The sequence below is a fragment of the Lagenorhynchus albirostris genome, chromosome X, assembly GCF_949774975.1.
Source record: "Lagenorhynchus albirostris chromosome X, mLagAlb1.1, whole genome shotgun sequence".
NCBI lineage: Eukaryota > Metazoa > Chordata > Mammalia > Artiodactyla > Delphinidae > Lagenorhynchus > Lagenorhynchus albirostris.
This window is the reverse complement of record NC_083116.1, coordinates 37,449,046-37,474,501: the sequence shown is the minus strand read 5'-3', so window position 1 is coordinate 37,474,501 and position 25,456 is coordinate 37,449,046. Positions and strand designations below refer to the sequence as shown.

Genomic DNA, 25,456 nt, shown 5'->3' with positions numbered 1-25,456 from the left:
TCACCAAATTGCCACCCAAGAAGTTGTATGATTTATCCTTGGTTCAGCAATGTACAAGAAGATCAATTTCCCTGTAGCTTCACCCAATCCTATTATGAAACTTGGATTCTTGCCAATCTGTTAGATGAAAAATGGCCTCTCAATGTACTTTTAGTTTGCACTTCTCTTATTAAAAATAAGATTGAGCATCTTTTCATTTCTGTGAACTGTCTATTTATACCATTTGCCCATTTTTCTACTGGATTGTTGGTGTTTTCATATTTCACCGAGCTATTTATATTTTAGGGAGATTGCCCTTTATCTGTGTTGTGAGTTACAATTACATCCCACCAGTTTGTCATTTGTCTTCGATGGGTGTGTGCATGTGTATGTGTATATTTATGTGTCTGTGTGTTTTGTGTGTGTGTGTGTGTGTTTTGTTTATCAGAGGTCTTTTGTGGCATTTGGGTTTTGAATATTAAATGCCTTCCCCACTGTAAGAGTATAAAATAATTCTCCCATGTTTTCTTCCAGAATATTAATAGTTTCACTTTTTCATGTGAATATTTTATTGATTTCAATTCATCCTGGTATGGTTTGTGATGTAAGTTCCACTTTTTTTTCCAGATGTCCTCACAAGTGTGTCCCAATGTAATTTTCCCCACTGATTTGCAATGCCACTTTCATTATATACCAAATTCACATGAATATATGGACCTGTTTCTCAACTTTTCATACTCTTCCAATGGTCTGGTTATTCAAATATCAGAACCAAACTTTTAATTATTGACATCTTATGCTATATTTTTATATCTGCCAGTACTAGTGTCCCCTCATTGATCTTTTTTTTTCTTCAGAATTTTTCTCACTGTAACTAAATTGTTGATAATTGACTTTTTTAATGTTGAATCCTATTATCCAGGAACATGGAATGCCTTTCCATTTGTTCCAGTCTTCCTTTTTGAACTTCAGAAGTGTTTTAAAATTTTCTTCTTATGAATCTTATACATTTCTTGCTCAGTTCATTGCTAAATATTTTATCTTTTTCTGCTATTGTAAATTGCACATTTTCTTCCATTATGTTTTCTAACTGGTAGTTGTTGGTATATAAGAAAGCTATTAATTCTTCATATTAATTTTATATAGTTACCCTACTGAATTATCTTATTGATTATAGTTTTTCATTTAACTATCTTGGGTTTTCCATGCATACAATCGTATTATTTGCAAATAATATGTTTTACCTCATTCTTTCCAATTTTCATACCTCTAATTTCTCTCTCTTATTTAGCCACGTTGGTTAGTATGACCAGTATAGTTTTAAGGCATCCTTGTCTTATTTTCACCTTTAGTGGGAAGACACAAAAAGATTCATTGAACAAACAATTTTCTAGTTTTAAAATAGAATTAGATTTACTTTAATTTCCTTAGAGATGCATCTTTTGTGAAAAGAGTAGATTATTAACCTTGTTTTAAAGCAAGGTGTGGTAGGCAGAATAATGCCCACCCCCTAAAGATGTCCATAACCTAATCCTCAGAACCTGTGAATATGTTAGGTTTCACAGGTAAGCAAAATTAAGATTGCAGGTGGAATTAAAGCTGCTAGCTAGTCAGCTGGTTTTAAACTAGGGTAATTATTCTGGATGATCTGGGTGGGCCCAGTATAATCATAAGGGTCCTTTCAATGTTGAAGAGGGAGGCAGAAGGGTCAGTGTCAGAGTGGTGCAATGTTAGAAAGATTCATTCAGCCATCACTGACTTTGAACATAGAAGAGGGCCATGAGCAGAGGGATGCTGGTAGCTCTGGAAGCTGGAAAAAGAAAGTAAATGAATTCTCTCCATAGAATCTCCAGAAAGTACATAGCTCTGCCACTGAGACCCTTCATACCTCTGACTTCCAGAACTGTAAGACTGTATTATTTTAGGCCACTAAGTTTGTGGTAATTTGTAAGAGGAGCATAAGGAACTAATACATCAGGTAACCTTTTCTTCAAATAAAACTTTTCATGGAAGCCCCAAATAAAACAGATAAAAACAGAGCTTCAGTGATTGAAGGAGGGTGGCATAGGCATAAAGGAACCTCCAGGGGAAATTCTAGGGTTGTAAGTAGAGTAGTTTGAAAGCCACTTGTATAATGCAAGATGTCCCAGTTTAATAAAAACTATCTAAAGGCTCAGATGGTGGCCTACTAGCTGTATGTTCCACTGAAATTCCTGCCTATTGGAGCAGAATTAGGTTTTCTTTATTCCATTTTTAAAAGAAACTACATAGTAAAACTTAGTGAGGCAAGACTAAATTCTCAGCAATGCGGTTGTAACTAGAAATGGGTAAATAGATGAACAAACATGTGGGCAGCCTCTTTTGCATGGAGTCTATAGCAGAAGCTTGAAAGGAAAGTCTGTGGTTTTCTTTTTCTTTCTTAGCTCTGCCAGTAGAAAGTGTCTTATAAAACATAGCAAAGGTTTAAAACAGCAAACTCAAGAACAGCTCATATTTAGGCCCAGAGATGATGCAAGCAGATTGACACAATATAGAAACTACCCAGATTTTCAGCTCTTATTTTGTTTATGCATAAATGATTTGGGGAATATCTATACTACTATTTCATCTTTCTTTTCTTGCATGCTTCATAATTAACTTTACAGGTATAAAGTTTCTTCTACATGTTAACAGTTTTCTTCTCAGTAAATAAAGGCGCTTCTTTTAGCATCTGACTTACCTCAGTGCTTTCAGTCTCAATAATACATGCTTCTTCCTTGGGCATGTAAGTGTCTCACTAACTTTCACAAAGGTTCACAAAAATGTGTCTCAGTTTACAGTCTAAAATTAGTTATTTGAGGGCTATTTTTGAAGGAAAAATAACTAAATATGTTGTATTTTTCAGGGTAGTGATGGAATTCCAGGGCCACCAGGACCAAAAGGGATCAGAGTAAGTGATATTTGCTGTATCAAATGCTTTGTTGGTCAAAATAGAGAAGAAGCAAATGAAGTGTTATGAGGCAACTAGAAAAGACTCATATTGAAATGCAGAAAGAAAACTGAAGCCTTTAAAACGTTAAATTTAAGAGTTTGTATATGTCTACAATTAGCCTTTGTCTAGTATTTTGATAGTTACCTTTATATATCCAGATGTCTGTTTAAACTAATGAAAGAAGACTTTTGGTTAAGAAATAGAAAGTGTTGAATTACAACAATTTTTCAATTTATTAAAAATATATATCATACAGGTGATTTAAAGCAGAACTTCCCAACCAGTGCGATCATCTCAGTCCTCTGGGTTCAGAGGGCTGATCGATCACATCAGGCTGTGTACCCTCCCCGGGCCCTACATACAAATATTATAATTTTATTTGTGTATCTTGAAGAGAACAAGTTTGTGAAGCACTAGTTTAAACCGTTAGGTTAAAGAATAACTATTTTTGGAAGAATACAATATTGCCTCAGTTCTAAGATGTATGATTTTTCAAGTTTTAATGTTCTGGAAATCAGGATGTGTCTCAAAATTGAAGTAGACATTTAGTGTAATTTTTCTGAAAAGCTTTTAGGTTGATATATACTTTTCAGTGTGTTTTCGATTTGGGAGGAAACTGTGACGTTTAAAAATAGTACTGACTTTTGGAAAATCATATTTAACTTTTTGAGCCTCAGTTTCTTCATTTGTTAAATTGAAGAGAGTCAAACAACACAATCTCCAAGGTCCCTTTTAGCTCTGAAATTCTGTTGTCATGGATTGACAAGGTCCCTGAATTTGAATATAAAATACATGGGTGGTGGCTATGTGTAACAAAGACAAACATTCTGATCTTCTGGATCTCCAGAAATTTAGTAGATGTACACATTTTATATAAATATTTAAAACAGTCTGTTTGCTATCTATGTCTTAACAACATGTAGCTTGCCTTACGTGCTGCTTATGACTGGTGTGGGTAGGGCACTGGAAAAGCAAGGAGGAAACTCAAAACTCTTAGTTTATTTTAGCAGACATGTATCTATGTTTTTTTGTAGTAACTGAATATCAGTATACTATTAAAGCTCTTCATAATAATCATATCTCTTAATAGCTATAGCTACCATTAACTATGTTCTAAGCACTGTTGAAACTAAATAGCTTCAAAATAACAATATGCAAATAAAACAACATTTCAATTTTAATACTAATAATAGAATTCTTAAATGCCACTAATTATTTCTTTGCTGTTCTTCTTTTCCCCTTTGAATTGACTAATTTCAGTTAAAATATCATGTTTTAAAGACACTTGAAGTAATTCTCTTCTCTGTATGGTTACTGTCCACAACTTGCTGTACATTAGGTTCATTGGTCCCAGTTTGCTTTCAAGTTTTAACGATTTCCTTTTTACCGCTTTCTAATTTTTCATTATTTAAAACATTTACATTGTTCTATAAGACAAGGTATAGTCAGAGATGCTACCTATCCTTCCTTCCATCTCCCTATTCTCTTTCCGCCTTCCCCCAGAGGTAATCATTTTTATTATTTTCTGTTTATCTTTTCATTGTTTAGTATCACTACCCTTGCTATAAAAAGTTAGTGTATTATATACACTACTTACACTTTGTTTCTTTTGCTTACCATTATATCCTGGAGATCACTACATATTTCAATGTACAGAGATTTTGCTCATTCTTTTTAACAGCTGCATAGTTTTATATTATGCGGATGTACCATAATTTATTTAGTCATATCCCTATTTATTTAGTCATGTCCCTATTTAATATGGTTATACGGCCATTTCTAGACTTTAGCTATAATAATGCTTCAGTCAGTAACCTTGAATTTCATATTTTGTTTCATAATTTCTTGTGTGCCTTTGGGATAGATTCTTAGAAATGAATTTCTTCGAAGAGTAAATAAATACATGTGTAATTTTGTTAGGTATTTCCAAATTTCTCTCCATGGTGTTTAAATCCCATTAGCAGTTGTATGAGAGTACCTTTCCCCCATAGCCTCACCTACAGAGAGTTTTGTCAAACTTGTATTTTTGCCAATCCTGACAGGGGAATTTGATTAAAGAATTTTGTGGGTGATCACACTGATGTTCTCAGGGGCAGATATATTTGCCACATACCCATAACCTGCTGAATTCAATATTCATCACAAACCTGGGAGAATCACTTTGTCTTTTAGAAAAGACCTTTCATCCACTAATTTGCCTGCTCCTACTAAGTGCAATAAAGGCAATGCTCCCTCAAATAGGAGTTTTTTCCTATAGTTTTCTATAAAAGAGATTTTTAAACACATATAGGAGTTTTTTTCTATAGTGTTTAAAAGAACGAGTGGTAATAATCAGTGAAACACATTTTGTCCATTGCTATTCTAAATGTAATTCTCATAATTCCCTTAGGTAGGATATTATTTTATTGTTACTGATTATTATTTGATTCAAGGAATTTATTTCTTTTATAGGGTCCTCCTGGACTTCCTGGATTTCCAGGGACACCAGGTCTTCCTGTAAGTAGGATTTGGCTTCTTATTTTAAAATCCCTTAAAAAGTAATCTAAGAAATATTATACATGTGTTATATCCCCTTTCAAAGGGAATGCCAGGCCATGATGGGGCCCCAGGACCTCAAGGTATCCCTGGATGCAATGGAACCAAGGTGAGGTTTCTTTGACTTAGTCTTAAGCAATATGCTTGATAATAATAGACTTAAAAATTTCAAGGAATCAATATGAAGAATGTCAAAGAAGAGATATAGTAGCTTCACGTCTAGGACAGACATAGGATATGTTCTCAGTTAACATTTTCAATATATTGAAACATCAGTAATTCTTGAAGCTTGTGTAATTAGCTGGGATATTGCATTGGGTTGAAGATTATTTACCAAATCCTTTTTTTTTGACTTTAGTGTAAAGTAAGATGAGAGTTAAAAAGGAATTAGGATATATATGTTTCAAATATTGTATCGGTTGTTAAGAGTAATACTTGTGAATGTCATTCATTAGCTTTGTCTCTTTTAAACAACTAGGTACAGTTTAAGTTTTCAAATCTTTCATGTTCTTAAAACTTCTTTACCTTGCCTAATAACTTCCTTAAGAAAAATCTTAAAAATCTATATGTAATATATCACATCAGTTTTTACCATAAACTATTAGTATGAAACCTGAAACTTCTCCATCAGTGAAAATAATGAATTTAACAAGTGAAAAAATAAAACTTCACATACTACAAACATCGTTTCCTGACCCTCTTTTCTTATCTTCAGTCAATCCTAATTCCAACTATTTGGATTTAATATAAAATGAGAGAAAGAAAAAAAAAAGAGGAAAATCTGCTCTTTTTGAATGCTTACATATTATTGTTTCTGCTTCTTCTTCCCTCACTTTTCTCATTTTCCTATAGGTTAATGAAATTTATTATTATTTTCTGTATATCCTTTTGGCATTTCCATTTTGCACATAATATTCAGTGAAACTATTTATGAAATACCCTAGATTTTTCTAACTAATGACGTGTCATATTTTATATTAGGGCATATATTTAAAATAACTTGAAAAAGCTATTTTGCATTATGGGAGGCCACGTTTTGTGATAATCGTTGTAGTATATACTTGAAGGCAATAAAATATTTTTACCTCCAATATTTCTCCAAGTCGTTGTGACCCTTGCCAATAATAATAATGCCATTATTTATTATTATTATTATCATTTTGATTTTGATTGTGGGTTTGTTTTGTGAGGCTTGGTTCTTCATTTCTGCTTGGGGTGACCTTACAGTCATAGAACCAATGTGGAATTAGTTTGCATGGCACATTGCATGTTAAAGTAGGCTACATTTGTATGCCTATTCTGGTAATTTGTTTGGTTTTTGCCAGCACGCCTTGAGCGACAGACCACTAGCCAGTTTTAATTTTGAAGACCAGATGTATCTACAATGAGTATAGCATGCTATGTGATTAAAGGGATCTTTTTCTTTCTTTTTGTTAAAGCAGCACCTTAGCAGATCTCATGATTAGCTTGTGTTTGAGGCCCCCAATCATGTGAGCAACAAAGTTTTTGAAAATTGATTTATTATGTATACTTTCAGATTAAATGGTTTCTTATATTTCTAACTACGTAACTAATAGAACGAACCCTAGAGATGGAGCCAGAATACATGGGTTGTTTTGTTTTCTGTCTTCTAAACTCAGTGTACAGGCCACTCCCTTTCTCTCTGGGCCTACTTTGTCCATGTGTAAAAAGTGGTGGAGAGAGGGATATTGGACAGTAACTCAAAGGCACATAGCTGTAATCATTTTACTCTTTTAAGCCTCTGACGAGGATGTTTCTAAGATTACTATGGCATATAGGTATTTGAAAGGAGGTTGCATTGGGGTTCTTCTACAGCAATTTTAGCTTTTGTTTTCTAAACCAAATGTCCATATTAGTACTTTACAAAAGGGAGTGAGAAAAATTGGGTGCCTAGAGAACATAATGACCTGCAATTGCTAGAACTATTGCTATTATTGTCCTTTTGGTGATATTAATGGCGTTCTTTCTTATCATCTTTTCCTCTTTACAAAAATAATTTGAAATAGTTTATGATGAAAGAAAAATGCAATAGGGCAGTTAAAATAAAAATCTATATAATACATGGGCAGGAAATTGGGGCAGATCATTAACTATTAAATGTGATGATGGCCAGGAATCTGTGGTATGATTGTCTCAAAATGGATTTGTCAGAAGAAAATGACTAAGGTAGAAGATTTTTTTCTTTATTTCTGATTGGGATTGATGAGTAGAGATAAAAGTATCTTAGAAGGCTGAATTGATATGGATAGTAGATATTGAAGTAATTGGAAAGTGAAGGCTAATGAATTTTTGGCAATCTGGTATGTTTCAAAATGGCTTTTACAGAAATCTTTTCAATAAGTCATTGTTTGTTGGTATAGCTACGCTTTGTTTTTTGTTCCTCACGCTCTTTATTTTTAACTCCTTCTAGGGAGAACGTGGATTTCCAGGCAGTCCCGGTTTTCCTGGTTTACAGGGTCCTCCAGTAAGTTATAAAATTTGGGATTATAATGAACACAGGAATTAACAGAAGAAGCAGAATTGTAGAAAGTGAGCTCAGTGCATTCATGTGGAACAAAGGAGTACATTTTGAAATACTAAACTAGAAGAGGATTTTTTAATATAAATTTATTTATTTATTTATTTATTTATTTATGGCTATGTTGGGTCTTCGTTGCTGCACACAGGCTTTCTCTAGTTGTGGCGAGTGGGGGCTACTCTTTGTTGCGGGGCGTGGGCTCAGTAGTTGTGGCTCGCGGGCTCTAGAGCGCAGGCTCAGTAGTTGTGGCGCACGGGCTTAGTTGCTCTGCGGCATGTGGAATCTTTTGGGACCAGGGCTCGAACCCATGTCCCCTGCATTGGCAGGTGGATTCTTAACCACTGTGACACCAGGGAAGCCCAAGAAGAGGATTTTTTATAAAAGAAGTTAGTAATACACAGAGCTCTCTGCTCTGTAAAACTAAAGATTCTGTGGTATTTAATATAAATGTCATCTCTAAGTATCTTAAGATACCTTGTACTCAGAATGATCTTACAGTAGTCTATTCAATTTGTGTTCTTTTGCTTGCTCCCCTCTCATGTATATAAAATAATCCCTTTTCTTTTTAATAATAGGGACCTCCTGGGATCCCAGGTATGAAGGTAAGCATCTCATGTTGGGAAGGTAAACATTTTGAATAAAATATTTAGAAAGCCTGCATCTTCAATCAGATAATGTCTCTGACTTCTGTCTTAAAATGGATGCTTCTAGAAGTTGTGCAGGTGCACATTTACGAGCTCTCCTTAAGTAGTCTCCTTTGTTCTCGTGGCTTTAAGTACCTTTTATGGGCTGATACACTTGCAAATGTGTATATCAGACTCACATTTCTTTTTTGATACCTTCCTCATTACATTTTTAAAATACTTATTTATTTATTTATTTGGCTGCACAGGGTCTTAGTTGTGGCACGCGGGATCTTTGATTTTTAGTTGTGGCATGCGAACTCTTAATTGCGGCATGTGGGATCAAGTTCCCTGACCAGGGATAGAACCCAGGCCCCCTGCATTGGGAGCGCAGAGTCTCAGCCACTGGACCACCACAGTTGACCACCTGCTCCCTCTAGAAATATTCTTTCTCTCTGGCTTCTGAGACGCTACCTTTTCCTGATTTTTCTTATGCATCTCTGGTCATTCTGCAGTCTTCTATGCAAGCTCATGTTATTCTATCCAGCAGGTATCAGGACACAGTCCTGACCCCTTCTTCTCTTCTATGCCTAGCAATATTATTAATGCTCATGTTATTGATTGCTGTCTAGTTATGGAACACCTACATTTCTTTGTCTAAAACAGAATTTTCTTCTGTGTTAGATGCATGTATTAAACAGCCTCCCTGACATCTCCACTCAGATATCTCCCAGACATTCAAATTAACATGCTCAAAGTTAACCCAGACCCCCAAATGAACCTGTTCCTCCTGTTTTTCCCATCTCTAAAATTTGTATCACTATCATGTACACTTTTGCATGTATCAAAACCTGAGAGTTAGTATTTGCATTTTCTACTTCTTCACACAGCTCCTCATTCCATGCTATCTCTAAATGCTGTTAATTTTGCTTGTAAAATATATCATAGATTCATCCACTTTTATTCATTTCCACTGCCACCACACTAATCATAATGCCTCATCTGGACTAGGTAGTAGCCTCTTAACTAGTTTCTTTTTTTACACACCCTCACCTCCCAGCCTGATTTATTCTGTACAGAGCAGCCAAGAATGATCTTTTAAAAATGTAAATCAATAATTTAATCTCCCTCCTTGTTATGAAGCACAGAACTTTTGGAGAAGCCTTGAATCCCAGAAGAGAGGTTTTTGCTGCCTCCATGGCTCCTAATGCCAGACCTCGCTCTGTTTCTGGTGTGGGACAGCAAGACAGAATATTTGATTTGAATGACGTGTTTGCCAGCAAATAGATTGCCTTTCTATTGCATAATGTCATTTCATACCAAAAGATACAACAGTCCAAAAGCCATAATCCTAAATAATGTTGAGTCAGTATCAGTCAGGATACACTAAGAATATAAGAAGTTTCCGCATAATAAAGGACTCGCACAAAATGAAAAATATTTAATCTCCCTCCTTATAAACCTTCAAGGGCTTTCCACTGCATCTAGGATACAGTTCACATTCTTTTCCATTGCCTGTAAGACCTGCATATTCTGGTCTTTGCCCCATATTCCAGCCGTATCTTAAACCACTTTTCCTTTGGCTCACTGATCACACCTGTCTGCATTAAGTTATTTGAATGTGCCCAAGCTCTCCTCTTTCTGGGTCCTTTGTTCATGCTGCTTACACTGCCTAATGCTCTTCCCCCATCTTCACCTGGCTGACTCCTTATTATCCTTTAGATCTCAGCATGAATGTTAACTTCATAGATTGCCCTTCTTTACTACCCAAACTAATTTCCTCCACTATTTCTTTTTTTAGTTGAAATATATTTGATATATAACATTGTGTAAATTTAAGGTGTACAACATGTTAATTTGATACATTTATATTTTGTAATGTGATCGCCATTGTAACGATAGTTAGCCCCTCCATCACGTCACATAATTATCATTTCTTTTTAGTCCTCCACTGTTTCTTTTTTTTTAAAATTTATTTATTTTTGGCTGTGTTGGGTCTTTGTTGCTGCACGTGGGCTTTCTCTAGTTGCGGTGAGCGGGGGCTACTCTTCACTGGGGTGCATGCGCTTCTTATTGCGGTGGCTTCTCTTGTTGCAGAGCACGGGCTCTAGGCACACAGGCTTCAGTAGTTGTGGCTCGCGGGCTCTAGAGCGCAGGCTCAGTAGTTGTGGTGCATGGGCTTAGTTGCTCTGCGGCATGCAGGATCTTACCGGACCAGAGCTTGAACCCGTGTCCCCTGCATTGGCAGGCAGATTCTTAACTGCTGCATCACCAGGGAAGCCCTCCACTGTTTCTTTATCATGTACCATGTAGTTATCCTTTATAGTCCTAAACAGAAAATTTTGTCATCTTATTTGTTTATGCATTATGGTCTGAATTTCCCCAGTATATTATTAGTACAATAAGAACAGAAGTCTTGTTTATCTTCTTCACTACAAAGCATCCAAAGCCTAACATAATTCTTGGCAAATATTTATATTTAATAAATGTTTTTAATGAATGAGTAACTAAAGGTATGACAGGTTCTTAATAAATCGACTGTACTTCAGCGTACTCTGGCCACTTCCTCATTTTCCTTTAAAAGGTAAATTTAAAAAATGTCATGAAGAACCTAGGGGTAAGGCAGGAATAAAGACGCAGACCTCCTAGAGAACGGACTTGAGGTTATGGGGAGGGGGAAGGGTGAGCTGTGACAGGGCGAGAGAGAGTCATGGGCATATACACACTAACAAACATAGTAAGGTAGATAGCTAGTGGGAAGCAGCCGCATGGCACAGGGATATTGGCTCGGTGCTTTGTGACAGCCTGGAGGGGTGGGATAGGGAGGGTGGGGGGGAGGGAGACGCAAGAGGGAAGACATATGGGAACATATGTTTATGTATGACTGATTCACTTTGTTATAAAGCAGAAACTAACACACCATTGTAAAGCAATTATACCCCAATAAAGATGTTAAAAAAAAATAAGAAAAAAAAAATAAGGTAAATTTATTCACGTTAATTACTGAGATCACCTAATCTTTGGGGACACTTCTGTGACAGATTGAATTCTCAGATCACTTTTTTGTGTTCTTGCCAGTTTTCATGTATCATAACTATTACTTACAATTTCCATTGATGATTTCTTTCAGGGAGAACCAGGTAGTATAATTATGTCATCACTGCCAGGGCCAAAGGGTAATCCAGGATTTCCCGGTCCTCCTGGAATACAAGTAAGCATCTGGTGATTTTCTTCTTTGCTATACTGATTAAATCAGACCACAGCATCACTTTTTTATCCTCTGCCTTTAATACTGTCTATTTTAGTTATAGAAATTATCACTTGAGGTTTGATAGATATTGCAGGTACCTTGTACGTGAAAATAAAAGTATTCTGGACCAGGGAGAATTTTAAGAAGCGCTGCTTTGTTCTTTTAACTCTCAGTCCAGTTTCCATGGAAATTTTTGTTTTGGGGTTTCGCAGCAGAAATAGGCTTCTATATTCTTATTCCTATGCTGTGGGGATCAGTAGGGTGGTAGGAGTAAATGGTCTGATTAAAAATAAAAATTGTGGGTTTCCCATTTAAGATATTAGAAGACATAATTTGTAACATTATCAGTTATATATAACATGAACATATTTTGAAAGCTAAAAGGATAAAATTTATACATAGTGAACATCAAGTATAATTTTCAGAAAAATAGTCATGTCAGCCTACACATAACATACATGGAGACAACAATAACTTTTGCGAATTTATAGATTAGGAAATTAATTTCTTGAGGTTTATTTTTCATGAAGATTGATCCCTTTGCCAAAAATAAAAATCAGTACTTTCTAGTATTTGATCACTAAGATACAATTTCAGGAACTTTTTTCATTAGCCACCTTCTCATTCCATACTTGATATAACCCATCCATATGTTCTTAAGTACTCCCAATCTTTTCTCTCTTATAAATTTGTATTATGTTATATTTGAAAATATCAGAATACATGCAAAATATATGTAGGTTATGAAGCATAACAACCAAATGAACACTTATGAACCCAACACAGTGTTTAAGAACTAGAACATTACAAATAATTTTGAATCAACCTGTGGTTTCCTTGGCAGCCACATCCTTCTGCATTCTCCCAAGATGTGACTACCATCCTGGGTGTTCCATTGCTTCTTAAAAATAGTTTTATTATATATACATATATCTTTAAACAAGAGTATTTAGCTTTTGAAATAATACAAAATTTATGTGTAGTTTTCTCCAACTTTTTCTATTTGATATGTTAAGATTCATCCATATTATTGTATGTGGCTGTAGTTCATTCAGTTTCACTTCCGTATAACAGTCCTCGTTTGAATATACTAGAATTTGTTTCTCTGATCTCCTATTGTTGGATATTTGGGTTGTTTTGCGATTTTTTTAAATTACAGAATAATCCAGGATTTATACCTAGATATAAAATTACTAGATTTCAGGGCAGTCAAAATTTCAACTCCTTAAGATGCCAAATTGTGTTCCAAAACAGTTATATCATTCCCTTACCTTTTGTCCCAGTTATTCTCACTTCCTTCTTTGTCTTTAATCTTATTTATTTTTATTTTAAAATTAGAGAAGCCACCTTGAATCTAGTAGCCTTTCCCTTCCCATTTCTAGCATAAAAGCCCCACTAAATGTCCATCGTTATTGCTTTATATTTTAAAACTTCCTTACTATGTGTTTGTCCCACATTTGTTATGTACCACTGTAAAACATAAGTTTTCTAATGCACCCATTTTGTTTAGTTGAATTTCTTTATAGTTATTTAATGCTTTTATTCTTCTACATTTTAAAATTCTGCTTATAACACTTCAGAATTATAGAAATGTACAACAGAATTCTGGCAACTGAAGTTAGAATTTCATCCATTTAGTTCTTTATACAATACAGTGAGACTTTTTTTTCTCATCCTTTTCTTTACTTCCTTTGTAACAGGGCCCAGCTGGTCCCACTGGTATACCAGGGCCAATTGGTCCCCTAGGACCACCAGGTTTGATGGTAAGGTTGCTTCTGTAATTTCATTTCTCCTTTTCTTTTGATTTCTTTCACAAATATTAATATTATTTGTATTACTTGAAAGTATAATGTATTTATAGTGTTCATGATCTATAGTTTTCTTAAATTTTCTTATTTATGGGAGATTTTACAGTGTTATGGTGAACAATATATATGCTAAGTAATAGCTCCATTTTATAGATGGAAAAAATGAAGTACACAAAAGGAAAGATTTAAAATATTTTGTCAGTTCTGGCCATCTTATGAAGTCTTCTAAGGCAGTTCTTCAGTCACTTGATGAAATATGTTTCTTCAAGCTGTGGTTTGCTGTTAAAGAGGTATTCACAAAATAGGTATTCACAAAAAAAAATGGCTCTCATTTCTTAAGGACCTGTAACAAAACAGTAGGATTGGTGAGGGTAGTGAATCACTGTGCAATGGGATAAGGATTGGTATTCCCCAGGAAAGAAGCAAAAACTTATAAAGACCCTGAATGTGCAACCAGCTGTCTTACTTTACTACCTGTATGGTCACTTACATTTTCTACTCTAATAAATTGTAAGTACTTTTACCCCTGAAATACTTAGATTTCATTCAAGTCATGTTTTAGACTTAGAGCTCTGCTGTTGCCCTCTTAAAAGGGCAAGAAAATTGTACTTCAGTCAAAGTAATTTCTCATATGCCATTCTATCGCTCATCTACCATATATTTGACAGTTTTCATTATACATTTATAGAGTGTACATTTTTGCTTGTGACAATTGGTCCTCTATTCATGAATGAAGGAAATAACGTTCGATAAATACTAGAAGATCTATCAGAAAAAGATTGTGATTTTGTCTTTTTTATAAATCTTTGGGAGAGAATTAGAAAACCTCTGAGTTTAGTTTGTTTTAGTTGTAGGTGTCTTGCAAAACATGAGATTCTGGACCATGGCACTTTTTCCTAACTCTGTTATTTACAACCTTGGCCTACCCTAGGTGTATTGTTACACCTTGAATTTCGTTAACTCTTGTGACCACATAACAGATTCACTCTGTGCTTCTTAATGTGCCTGCAATTAACCCTGATTCAACAGATGAAGCAAAGTCTTAGAAATGCCACCAAGGTACAATATGTAAATAAATAGGTCAGCTGACATCAAGAAGTGATATACTTGGGCAGACAAATGCCAATTTAACTTTTCAAACCTTGAAACATTCTCAAATATACAAAGATTATATAAAATAAAACTGGACTAAAAAAGTAAACACATGCTTTTTACAACTAGACAGTTAATTGTCTTATGGTACCTAAATTTAACCTATAATTCTGATACGATAAATTTGATGTTTGTTGAGATTAATTTTTGTATTGATTTTTGGCACGAGTGTTACTCCTCTGCCTCTACCCATCCTTGCATTTCTTCCCCCGCCCACTTGTAGCCTGTCATGAGAAGTCTCCACAATTATCTAGTTTCTATAGATCAATTTAAATGTGTGTCTCTGACTAGAGAGCAATGAGAAAAAAACCCAGGAAATATTATTTTGAAGGGCTTTTTCAGTCCTCACTTTTTATGAAACCAAATAATTTTTTAATATACTCATTAGTATAACACTTTTTTCCCTTTTCTGTGTCTTTTATTCTTAGGGCCCTCCTGGCCCACCAGGACTTCCAGGACCAAAGGTAGTTTTCTTTTTTTTTTTACATCTTTTATTTGGTGTGGATTATTTTTGTTATTGTCAATGAGGTTTTAAATTGAAATCTTTCTCTTCAGGGGAATATGGGCTTAAATTTCCAGGGACCCAAGGGTGAGAAGGTGAGTAAAGAAGAAAGTTGCTTATTTAGCCCTCAGTTTTTTCCTGTCATAGTCATTTGAACTTGTGGTTTTGCTTCCTGCAACTGTCTTAGCTTACATGTTATATTATTGTCTGTTTAAACTATGAAATATCACTTTCTTATTTTATCTTGAAAACAGGGTGAGCAAGGTCTTCAGGGCCCCCCTGGGCCACCTGGGCAGATCAGTGAACAGAAAAGACCAATTGATGTAGAGTTTCAGAAAGGAGATCAGGTGAGTATGTAGGGAGGAAATCAATGAATATCTTGCTATGAAAGTAGCATTGCATTAAAATGCATTACAAGCTGGAATAAGGTTATATGTGAAAGGCCTTTTAAAATAACAAGGATTTGAGATAATTAAAATTTTAAAGTAGCTTGATTGAGATATACTTTATATACCATACAATTCACCCATTTAAAGGGCACAATTACATATTTTTTTAGTATATTCACAGGGTGGTGAAACCACCACTACAATTTAAGTTTAGAACATTCTCATGAGCCCCCTCCAGCAAAACCCCATACCAGTTAGTTATGACTCCCCATTTCTCCCCAAACTCTCGAGCCCTGGGCAACCACCAATCTAATTTTTGGCTCTGTAGATTTGCTTATTTTGGACATTTTGTATAAATGGAATCATACAATATATGGTCTTCTCTGTCTGGTTTCTTTTACTTATTATAATGTTTTCAAGTTCATCCATGTTGTAGCATGTATTGGTACTTTGTTCATTTTTATGGCTGAATAATATTCCTATGTGTGTATATTCCACATTTTATTTATTAATTCAACGGTTGATGGGCACTTGGATTTTTCTCCATTTTTGGCTATTATGAATAATACCTTTATATACAAAATCAAGTCATGGTAAGATAGATTGTCATTGTTTTAGATGACTCTACATTTCACTGATATGTGGGGAGAAAGATGGTATTACTCTATAAAATCTTGTCGTTTTTAGAAATAATTTTCTGATACCTTGCTTCTACTAGAGTAGATGAGGGGATCAAACACATCTTTTATAGAATAGTGGCTCACCCTTCAACAGAGTGTGTGCATTGTTGTTTCACTTAAATGCTAATAAGAAAGTTAAGAATAAAGGACAAATTATACTGAAACTCTACCATCAATATGTATTGGGCCATTTAAATCTCTGCCAAAATGGATGTGTGTTATATAGCTCCCAAATCTCCAAGTTTTAGGTACCCTTGCTTTTTATAAAATATTTTATAAGAATAAAAAATCATTAATACTTTTGGGACTTCCCTGGTGGTGCAGTGGTTAAGAATCCACCTGCCAATGCAGGGGACAGGGGTTCAAGCCCTGGTACGGGAAGGTCCCACATGCCATGGAGCGACTAAGCCCGGGTGGCACAACTACTGAGCCTGCACTCTAGAGCCCACGAGCCACAACTGAGTCTGCGTGCCACAATTACTGAAGCCCGCGCATCTAGAACCTGTGCTTCACAACAAGAGAAGCCACCGCAATGAGAAGCCCTAGCACCGCAACGAAGAGTAGCCCCCGCTCGCCGCAACTGGAGAAAGCCTGCGTGCAGCAACAAAGACCCAACACAACCCAAAATAAAATAAATAAATAAACTAAAAAAAATCATTAATACTTTAATTTGAAGTGTTTTCTTGCTATTTACCTCAAAACTTGGCTTGTCCTAAAAATTAGCTGAAATGAGCAAAGATGGCTCTAGATTTTTTGCCTAGTAGATTTCAACTTTGAATTTGAAACATCTTATTATCTTTGGTTATATTACATGAGTTTATAGTTCAGCTTGTTAAAAGTGTTCCTAGCTAGCTCTAGTGCTAACTGTATTTATATTGCTTTCCTTCTCCCTACTACTGCATAGGGACTTCCTGGTGACCAAGGGCCTCCTGGACCTCCAGGGATACGTGGTCCTCCAGTAAGTAACCTAAAATTCTTTAGCATCATTTAATGTAAATTGATATTGACACATAGTACTCCATGAACCAATGTAAAATTACTTTTGTGTGTACAGGGTCCTCCAGGTGGTGTGAAAGGTGAGAAGGGTGAGCAAGGAGAGCCTGGCAAAAGAGTAAGTGTTACGGCTACTAATACTCTTTGCAAAAAATTTTAAATGTGTCTATGTGTGTGTGTGCGCCTGCCGGTGCACATGCACATGTGTGTCATTTTCTTTTTTTCCTCTTAAATCCTGCTTTCATTGCCTCAAAATGTCATGACTGACATATTCATTTATTTATTATAACACTGAAGTCCGAAAAGTCTACTTAAGAGAGTCCCACGCAGGAAAAAGCTTGTTATATTCTTTAACCTTATATTTCCAAATAACAAATATATATTCTTACATTTCCTTGAATCCTATAGGGTAAACCGGGCAAAGATGGAGAGAATGGCCAACCAGGAATTCCAGTGAGTATTTAAAGTCTATCCCTTCCCTCAAAAAAAAAATGGCAACATTTGTACATGTCGGTAAAGAAGCAGGATAGCAAAGAAGCTTGGCTTTGGAAGTAGTATAAATGAATGGAAATTTTGCTTTCTTTCTTTTCTGAATGTGAATTTGAAATGTCTCTGTTTTTCAAGACAGATTTTTGTCAGGTTTACTGAGATATAATTTGTATACAGTAAAATGAACCATTTTTAGTGTACAGTTCTGTGTATTTTGCTAAACACGTACAGTTGTGTAACGATCTCCATAATAAAAAATAGTTCCGTCCCCTCAAAAGTTCCCTCACGATCCTTTGTAGCTATTCCCTACCCTTCCCCAAAGCCCCTGGAAACAACTGATCTGTTCTCCATCCCTATAATGCTGCCTATTCCAGAGTGGCATATAAATGGAGTCATATTGTGTATAGCTTTTTGAATCAGAATTCTTTCATATAGCATAACGCACTGTACTGTATATCAGTAATTCATTAACTTTTAATTGCTGACCATTATGTGGTTATATGGATGTACCAAGGTTTGTTTATGCATTTACCCATTGAAGGATATTTTGGTTGTTTCCGGTTTGGGCCATCAGGAATAAACTGCTAAAAACATTCCCATACTATTTTTTGTGTGAATGCAAGTTTTTTCAGTAAAAGTTTTGACATATAATTCTAATTGCTACCAAAAAAAGAGGAAAATAAAATATGCAAGTCCAGGAACACTATTTCAGGCAGCCTCAGTCTCAAGAGTATCCACCATAGATGTTAAAAGAGGTTTTCCAGGACAGATAGAAAATTTGATGAAATTTGGAGACTATTCTGAAGGAAAGGGAGCATTCTTAACAAGACTGGAAGTTATAAAGTCAGATAAATTGATTTCCAGATGATTTTCCTAAACAGGCAGTCCTCAGCTTATAAACTCTAGATTCACCAATGGCTTAAACATATAAAATGGCATAAGGTGGGGTTAAATTCAGGGCCCCAGTTACTGGCTTCCTTTGGAAAAGTGATTTAGGCAGCCATGATGTTCAGCAATTCCCTCTGATTGTTTTTGACTGATATCCCCAGGGAAAACGCTTTTCTCTGTTTGCACTGGGAGAACTAAAATTAGGTCAAATAAACATAGCCATGCAAGTGGGATCTTTTTGGGAACCACCAGACAGGTCAAAAATGACAATTCTCTGGGAATGGGGCTTTGAAGAAGCTTCAACCTGGTTCTTTCCCTTCCAGTTGCTGCTGTGCTGCTGGTTTTTACCTTGATTGTGAGCTGTTGGTTTTCAAGGCTACTGCGGAGCTGAGGAAGTGTGATGGGAATAGAGCCACAAACCTCTGTGTTCTCACCAAGATTCAATCTTTTATTTTTTTTCAAGAAACACTTCCTGGATTGCTGCAAGCCTTTGGTTAATTTCTAGAGTTCTAAAAAGGTTGACTCTGACCATTTTTGCAAGTGTCCTTGTTGCTTTCATGGAGGAGAGGATTTTTGGAGGTCCTAATTACTCCACCATTTTTGCTGATGTCACTCTGTCTTCCATGTTTTAAAGGGTTTGCCTGGTGATCCTGGTTACCCTGGTGAACCAGGAAGGGATGGAGAAAAGGTAAGAATTTTAACACTTTGAAGTGACTGGTTTTATTCCAGTTAGTACACTCCTTTTCTTGCCCAAGTTTGAGTTATAAATGAAAAAATTCTAAATAACTAGCTTTTGTATTCAAAACATACCTTCTTTATCCATCTTTTGGTGTTGCTCCCTTTTCTGTTATACCAGTTCCTCTAAATTTTCACTCACTATCCTAAATCACAGTCCATGTGATAGAAATACATGGAGAAATGTTTAACTTTAGCATTTCCATTGTTAAAAGTTGATGCCTTTGCTTTGAGCATGTATCGGCAAAACTTTTGTTCTCCAGAAAGAGGATTCAGCACTATTTTAGTCAGGTCCTCATACTAAAAAGGCTTATATAGTTGTGAATTTAGAATGTTGCCACTAAACATTTCCATTCTCTATGCAGTTATTGTCTGGAAGTCTGTGGCTAATTCTTTGTTGTTTTTTTCATTTGGCTATGCAGCCTGACTGAAGTCATTTATTTAGCAGCCTATTTTAAAAGTGACTTTGAAAGAATGTATGAAGCACACAGTTCTCCTATTTATAGCAAATCACAAAATATCCAGTTTTCCAATCTCTCTGGTCTTTAATTGCTTTCTATGAAAACCAAAACTGAAAAGCTTTGTTCTGCAGGCAAGGAGGGAAAGGTGTTACAAACTTGAACGTACCCAGAGGGCACACGTTTTAATGGTGGTTTATCTCTAAACTAGATCCAAGTTCTAGCTTGGCTTTAGAGGCACAGCTAGAATAAAGGAAGATAATAAATACTCAGAGAATAGAATTTTGTTTTTCTAGTGTAAGTAAAGTTATAGGATAGAGTATCTTCTTAAACTAAAAGGAGTTTATAGATAGATGAAAGGTTCCTATGAGCAAGTCTAGAATGAGAACAGAGGTGTGAGAGAGATACCTATTCTTGGGTCTTGGCCAGTAGAGTAACAGTTGAATACTGTGTTCTTCAGCTGTTGTAGCTACTGGTTAAAGGTAAACAGTTTTGTCTGAATTTGTCTTTCATTAGATTCTAAGAGCAAAGTCACAAAAGCAATTATGATTTATTAACTGTTCCTGATAATAGTTAAGGCCATCATCTCTAAAATATCTGTCACTGATGGAAATGACACTAAATTTATGCCGTTGACACGTGTTTTGAAAAGGAACATGGCTAAATGTAAAAAACAAAAATGTAATGATTATAGCTGATTCTAGTGCTACAAGTTTGTAAATCAGCATCTTCTTTATAGAGTATTTATAGTTTGCTGGAAAATAGGGATTTTAAAATCAAAGGATGTTACAGCTAGACATACCTTAGAAGTCTGGTCTATATATAAGGCAGAAAAGTTAATTGATTTAGTCAGCATCATAGAGCTTGTAAATCTGAGACAACATCACAGGTCTTCCTAGGCTTAGCTAAGTACTGTTTCATTACCTCATTTTGTATTTCTCTTTGAGATATTTTATTATGGATTTCTGGGTCTTTATGAAACATAGTTATCTGTTATATCTTTGAGAAAATTGATGTTTTCATGTGATTTTTACTAACCTGTTTTACAATTGTATTGAACAGGGCCAAAAAGGTGACATTGGCCCAACTGGGCCTCCTGGACTTGTAAGTTTTTTGTTTCAGTTTTTATTTATTAAATTTATTAGTGCATTTTAATTTTCATGTTTTAATTATATACTCCGTAACTTTTCCTCATGGAACACAAAATTCCAAGATCAACTTTTCCTGGCTTAAAAGTCTTTACATCCGAAACTTCAGTGATGTTGACCTCAAAGTCTTTGTATTGTTCTGCCTGTATATTAGTTCTCCATAATAAAGGTCCAAAATTACGGCATTAGGTTGTTTTGCATCATGATTGCCAAATCATTTCTCAAGTAACCAGCAGGTGATGCAAGTGTTGCTTACAAAGTTTCAAAAAAAGAAAGTGTTGAGGAACTAGGGGATTGGTCCTTTCCCCTGCAGAGCTCAGGGGAAAGATGGATTTGGTCTTAATAGGTTTTCTCAATTTGTAATTGTCTGATTCACACCTCTTTCTTCCCTGAGTGTGTGCTTTCTAGGAACTCTTAATCAGAAATGTAGGAAACTGCTCTGTAAAAGAATACTTGAGGGGTTTACAAATCTTCTGTCATGTTTGCATTCACCATGAAATTCTAGTCAAATATATTTTCATTCTTATTAAGAATAAAATGTCACTGTTGCAGTTGACATATTGGTTTTACTATCATTGAAATTTGCTAAGACTCTTGACTTTCGGCTGCACTGAAGCTGCAAAGGGTCAAGTGCCTATAAAACCTATATGTTCAGACATTTGAATAACATTAATTATTTTTGTCCATAGTGAGTATCAGATATTGATACTTGGTACTTTACTAAATCTAATGAGGAGGTACTTAAAGAAGATCTTAGACAATTTTTATTCACTTGCATTTTAAAATCAGAGTTTTACTTCTCTAAGAAGCAATTTCTCTGAACAATGAAATAAAATTTTGATGAACATCAGAAGAAATGGAAAATTTGAGAGTGCATTCCAATCCAACAGCTCACTTCCCCTTTTGAACTACTATCCCAATTCTAGGTCCCACAAATTTCAGTGTCCATTTGTCTGAATATTTCTTATATCTAAAAGAGCCAGGATAAATATCTCACTTTGCCAGTAGGTGATGATTTCTGTCTCAAACTGATAGTTTCTTAAATGTAAAGCTTACTTTACCTTTATAGCTCTATGAAGTTAATTTATTTATATTTAGATTATTTAATGTAAAATTATTTAGGCATAAGGGTCTAAGAAGATAGAAAGGGAATGATCAGCTAGTTGATTTTAATTAATAAAGCCTTCCTGGTAGAGATGTGTTTTCTTTTTTTTTTCTTTTTTTTTTTTAAGAAGAAGAAATAAATATGGGTTGACAAAGAGAAAGATTGGGGGAAGGCATTATAGATGTTTAGAATGGCATATTCAAAGGCAAAAGCAGGAATCTGCAAGATGCATGAAGTGGTTATAATCAGGTCTCACTCTCCTAAAAGGTCATTCAGGATGTGAAACAGGTGAGAGAGGTATTGGGAGTGAGAAGTAACTTGACAGAGTCCAGGGTTAAAAGTGACATCAGATATAGTGAGAAGTAGTGAACAATTTTGAATCCTTTAACAGGATAAGTAACACAGAAAAATTGGTTCTTGAGGAAGTGTGTCCAAGTAGTAGATTTGGATTAAATGGGACAAGCTCAGAGTTGCTTCTGTTAGTCCAAGTGTAAGGTAAGGATAGAAGCTGTTGCAACAAGAAAGAAGGGGACACGTTGGAGAGACATTTTTAGTAAAGAATTATCAGACTTAGGTGATTGGAATGAATCGAATGTGAATTATAAGATAAGAGACATCAAACGTAATTCTAGCTCTGTAAGTCTGGGGCTCAGGAGAGTGGTAATATTGGTACTGGCACTGAACATTTTCTAATCTGTTGAAGCATAGAAGTAATATAGAATATGACTCACAATCTTCGTAAGTAGTCTTGATGATTTTGCATCTGAACACTTTGTGACAATGATACACTGTAATCATATATAGCTGCTAGGTTATTTTCAGAAGAACAAGTCTCTTCCTCTTTGAATTCCTTTATGTTTTTCTTTCATAATAAAGGTGATTCCTAGGCCTGGAACTGGTGTAACTGTAGGAGAAAAAGGAAGCATTGGGTTACCTGGCTTGCCTGGAGAAAAAGGAGAGCGAGGATTTCCTGGAATACAGGGTCCACCTGGCCTTCCTGGACCTCCAGGTAAAAGAGACTGTGCTGTACTTAATAGCCCTGAATTTATAGTATCTTTACTAATCCAAGTATACAGTAGTATCATACTAGTTCCAGGGTGAGCATGGCAAGGAAGACAGAGGTATTTTTTAATTGACAGAAACTTCTCAACTCTTACTATAGCTTTTCTTACCTGTTTTCTTACCAAGTTTCTTACCTGTACTTTAAAAAAAAAAGAAAAAAGCAAAGTTACTTGAATAGTGTCCTTTTACCCTAAAAAAATACCATTTCTACCTTTTGTTATTAATAAATTACACCAAACAGTACTATGATCCAAAAATTAATCATTATACCTTTCATGCTGTTATGAAAGGGAACATTGTGCTAATAATGCCTAGTTATATAAGATTTACTGTATTTTTATATAGGAAATAGCACTATCCACTTAGAATTCCAGAAACATCTACCTAGAAATCCCCATGGTGATTTTGCTGTGCAGTCAAATCTTGGCGCTCAATACTGAGTTTTATATCATTCCTTTGTTGAAGATACACAGTATAGTAGAGCATTTCTAATTTGGCCACAAACTGAGCAGTACCCTTGTTTAGCATGTTTATTTGGATGTTCTGTGAAATGAGGTGATAGTAAGGATTTATGTAATATTTGAAAAAAACATCTACAGTATCTGTCACACATACATGTATAATAAATTATGGTTACTTTTCCTTCAAAAATATTTGGCTAATGAAATATTAACATGATGAGATGAGTGACACTCAGTGTTCCTCCCAAGGAGAAAGAGAATAAATTGTGGGTCCCATTTCGCTCTAAGTATGCACTTTGGATTTCGAACTTCAAGGTAATGGACTAAACACATACTGTGTCTGGAAAATTGAGATAAGGAATTCTCCAAGGATGTAGCAGAAAAGTTAAAGTGTTAGATAGTATGAAATAAAATTTAAGACGCACAAAGGATAAACTTAGAAGTCCCAAAATCCAGCATGAAGGAGTTCAAGGAGAGAATAGGACAAGAAGCAATATTTGAAAAATTAATGGCTGAGAACTTCTTTCTATTAAAAAATGATTCCCTGTGAAAAGGCTTATGAATTACGAAGCAAAAGTAAAATAATAATACAAAAATACGTAACTAGACAAATTTTAGGGACATTTTAGAATTTAAGGGTAAAAAGAAATTCTTAAAAACTGAGAGCAAAGGCAGATCACCTACAAAACAGTGAGAATAAGAGGAGGATAATGGAGCACATTTTCAAAGTAATAAGGAAAAATAACTATGAATTTGAGATTCTATATTACATCAAACTATCATCCTAGTGTGAAGATGAGATGCTTAGAAAGTTTACTACCTCCAGATCTTCTCTGAAATAGTTACTGGAGGTTTTACTTAAAGAAGATAATTCAGGATGAAGTTGGCGGTGGGGGTGGGTAAGATATAAGAACCAGTGGTTAGGAAAGATATTGATAAAGTATTTTAAGTCTAAATAAGTATGGATCATAAAAAATAATAGAAGTATTTTAAGTAACAATATGGAAGTATAATTGTACACATGACTAACACAGGATATGGACGTACAGCGAGAATGGGGAAGTGAATGATAAGGTTTTTTGTCTTGTTAGAGGGAGAGAATATAAATATTATTAACTCTCTAAGTTTTTCAAAAAATATAAGTTTTAGTACATAGGTTAAACATTTTAATAGTAACCACTAGGAAAGAATAGAAATAATATACATTACTTACTTGTTGAGGAAAGAAGATGACCAAAAAGCTGGATCTATGTCACACAAATTAGGATTGGGAAAAAACAGACACAGATAAACCTGAATAAATAGAAAAAAATAAATAAAATGACAAGAAGAAGTTAAAAATAAATCAGCAACTCCAATAAATGTGAAAGGACTAAACACTGATTAGTAGACAAAAACTAAAATAAAATTAGAATAAAAATATCTGTATGCTGTGCACAGTAGACATATCTAAAGTAAAACAACATAGAAATTTTGAAAATAAAGCAATGGGAAGATATTAAGCAAATGCTACCAAAGGAGAGCTGGTTTAGCAATTCTAATACAGTGTGAAATAGAATTCAATGAAAAAATGCATTAAAAAACAGATATTTCACGTGGATAAATAGACAGTTTATACCACAGTGATATAAAGGTCACTAAACTTATGCATGTAAAAATATAGCTTTGAATATGTAAAATGAAAACTGA

The 25,456-nt window shown here is 35.0% G+C and overlaps 1 protein-coding gene across 1 annotated transcript in view; it reads left to right on the top strand.

Annotated features, from left to right (window-relative positions):
- The window catches only part of COL4A5 (collagen type IV alpha 5 chain), a 218,194-nt gene that overhangs the window by 105,611 nt on the left and 87,127 nt on the right, over positions 1-25,456 (top strand). The window contains exons 4-19 of the mRNA XM_060137786.1: positions 2,864-2,908; positions 5,402-5,446; positions 5,532-5,594; positions 7,917-7,970; positions 8,600-8,626; positions 11,778-11,858; positions 13,598-13,660; positions 15,286-15,321; positions 15,413-15,454; positions 15,614-15,706; positions 17,333-17,386; positions 17,483-17,539; positions 17,830-17,874; positions 19,433-19,486; positions 21,054-21,095; positions 23,121-23,253. Coding sequence (XP_059993769.1) covers positions 2,864-2,908; positions 5,402-5,446; positions 5,532-5,594; positions 7,917-7,970; positions 8,600-8,626; positions 11,778-11,858; positions 13,598-13,660; positions 15,286-15,321; positions 15,413-15,454; positions 15,614-15,706; positions 17,333-17,386; positions 17,483-17,539; positions 17,830-17,874; positions 19,433-19,486; positions 21,054-21,095; positions 23,121-23,253 — 934 coding nt within the window. The remainder of the gene's footprint in view (positions 1-2,863; positions 2,909-5,401; positions 5,447-5,531; positions 5,595-7,916; positions 7,971-8,599; positions 8,627-11,777; positions 11,859-13,597; positions 13,661-15,285; positions 15,322-15,412; positions 15,455-15,613; positions 15,707-17,332; positions 17,387-17,482; positions 17,540-17,829; positions 17,875-19,432; positions 19,487-21,053; positions 21,096-23,120; positions 23,254-25,456) is intronic.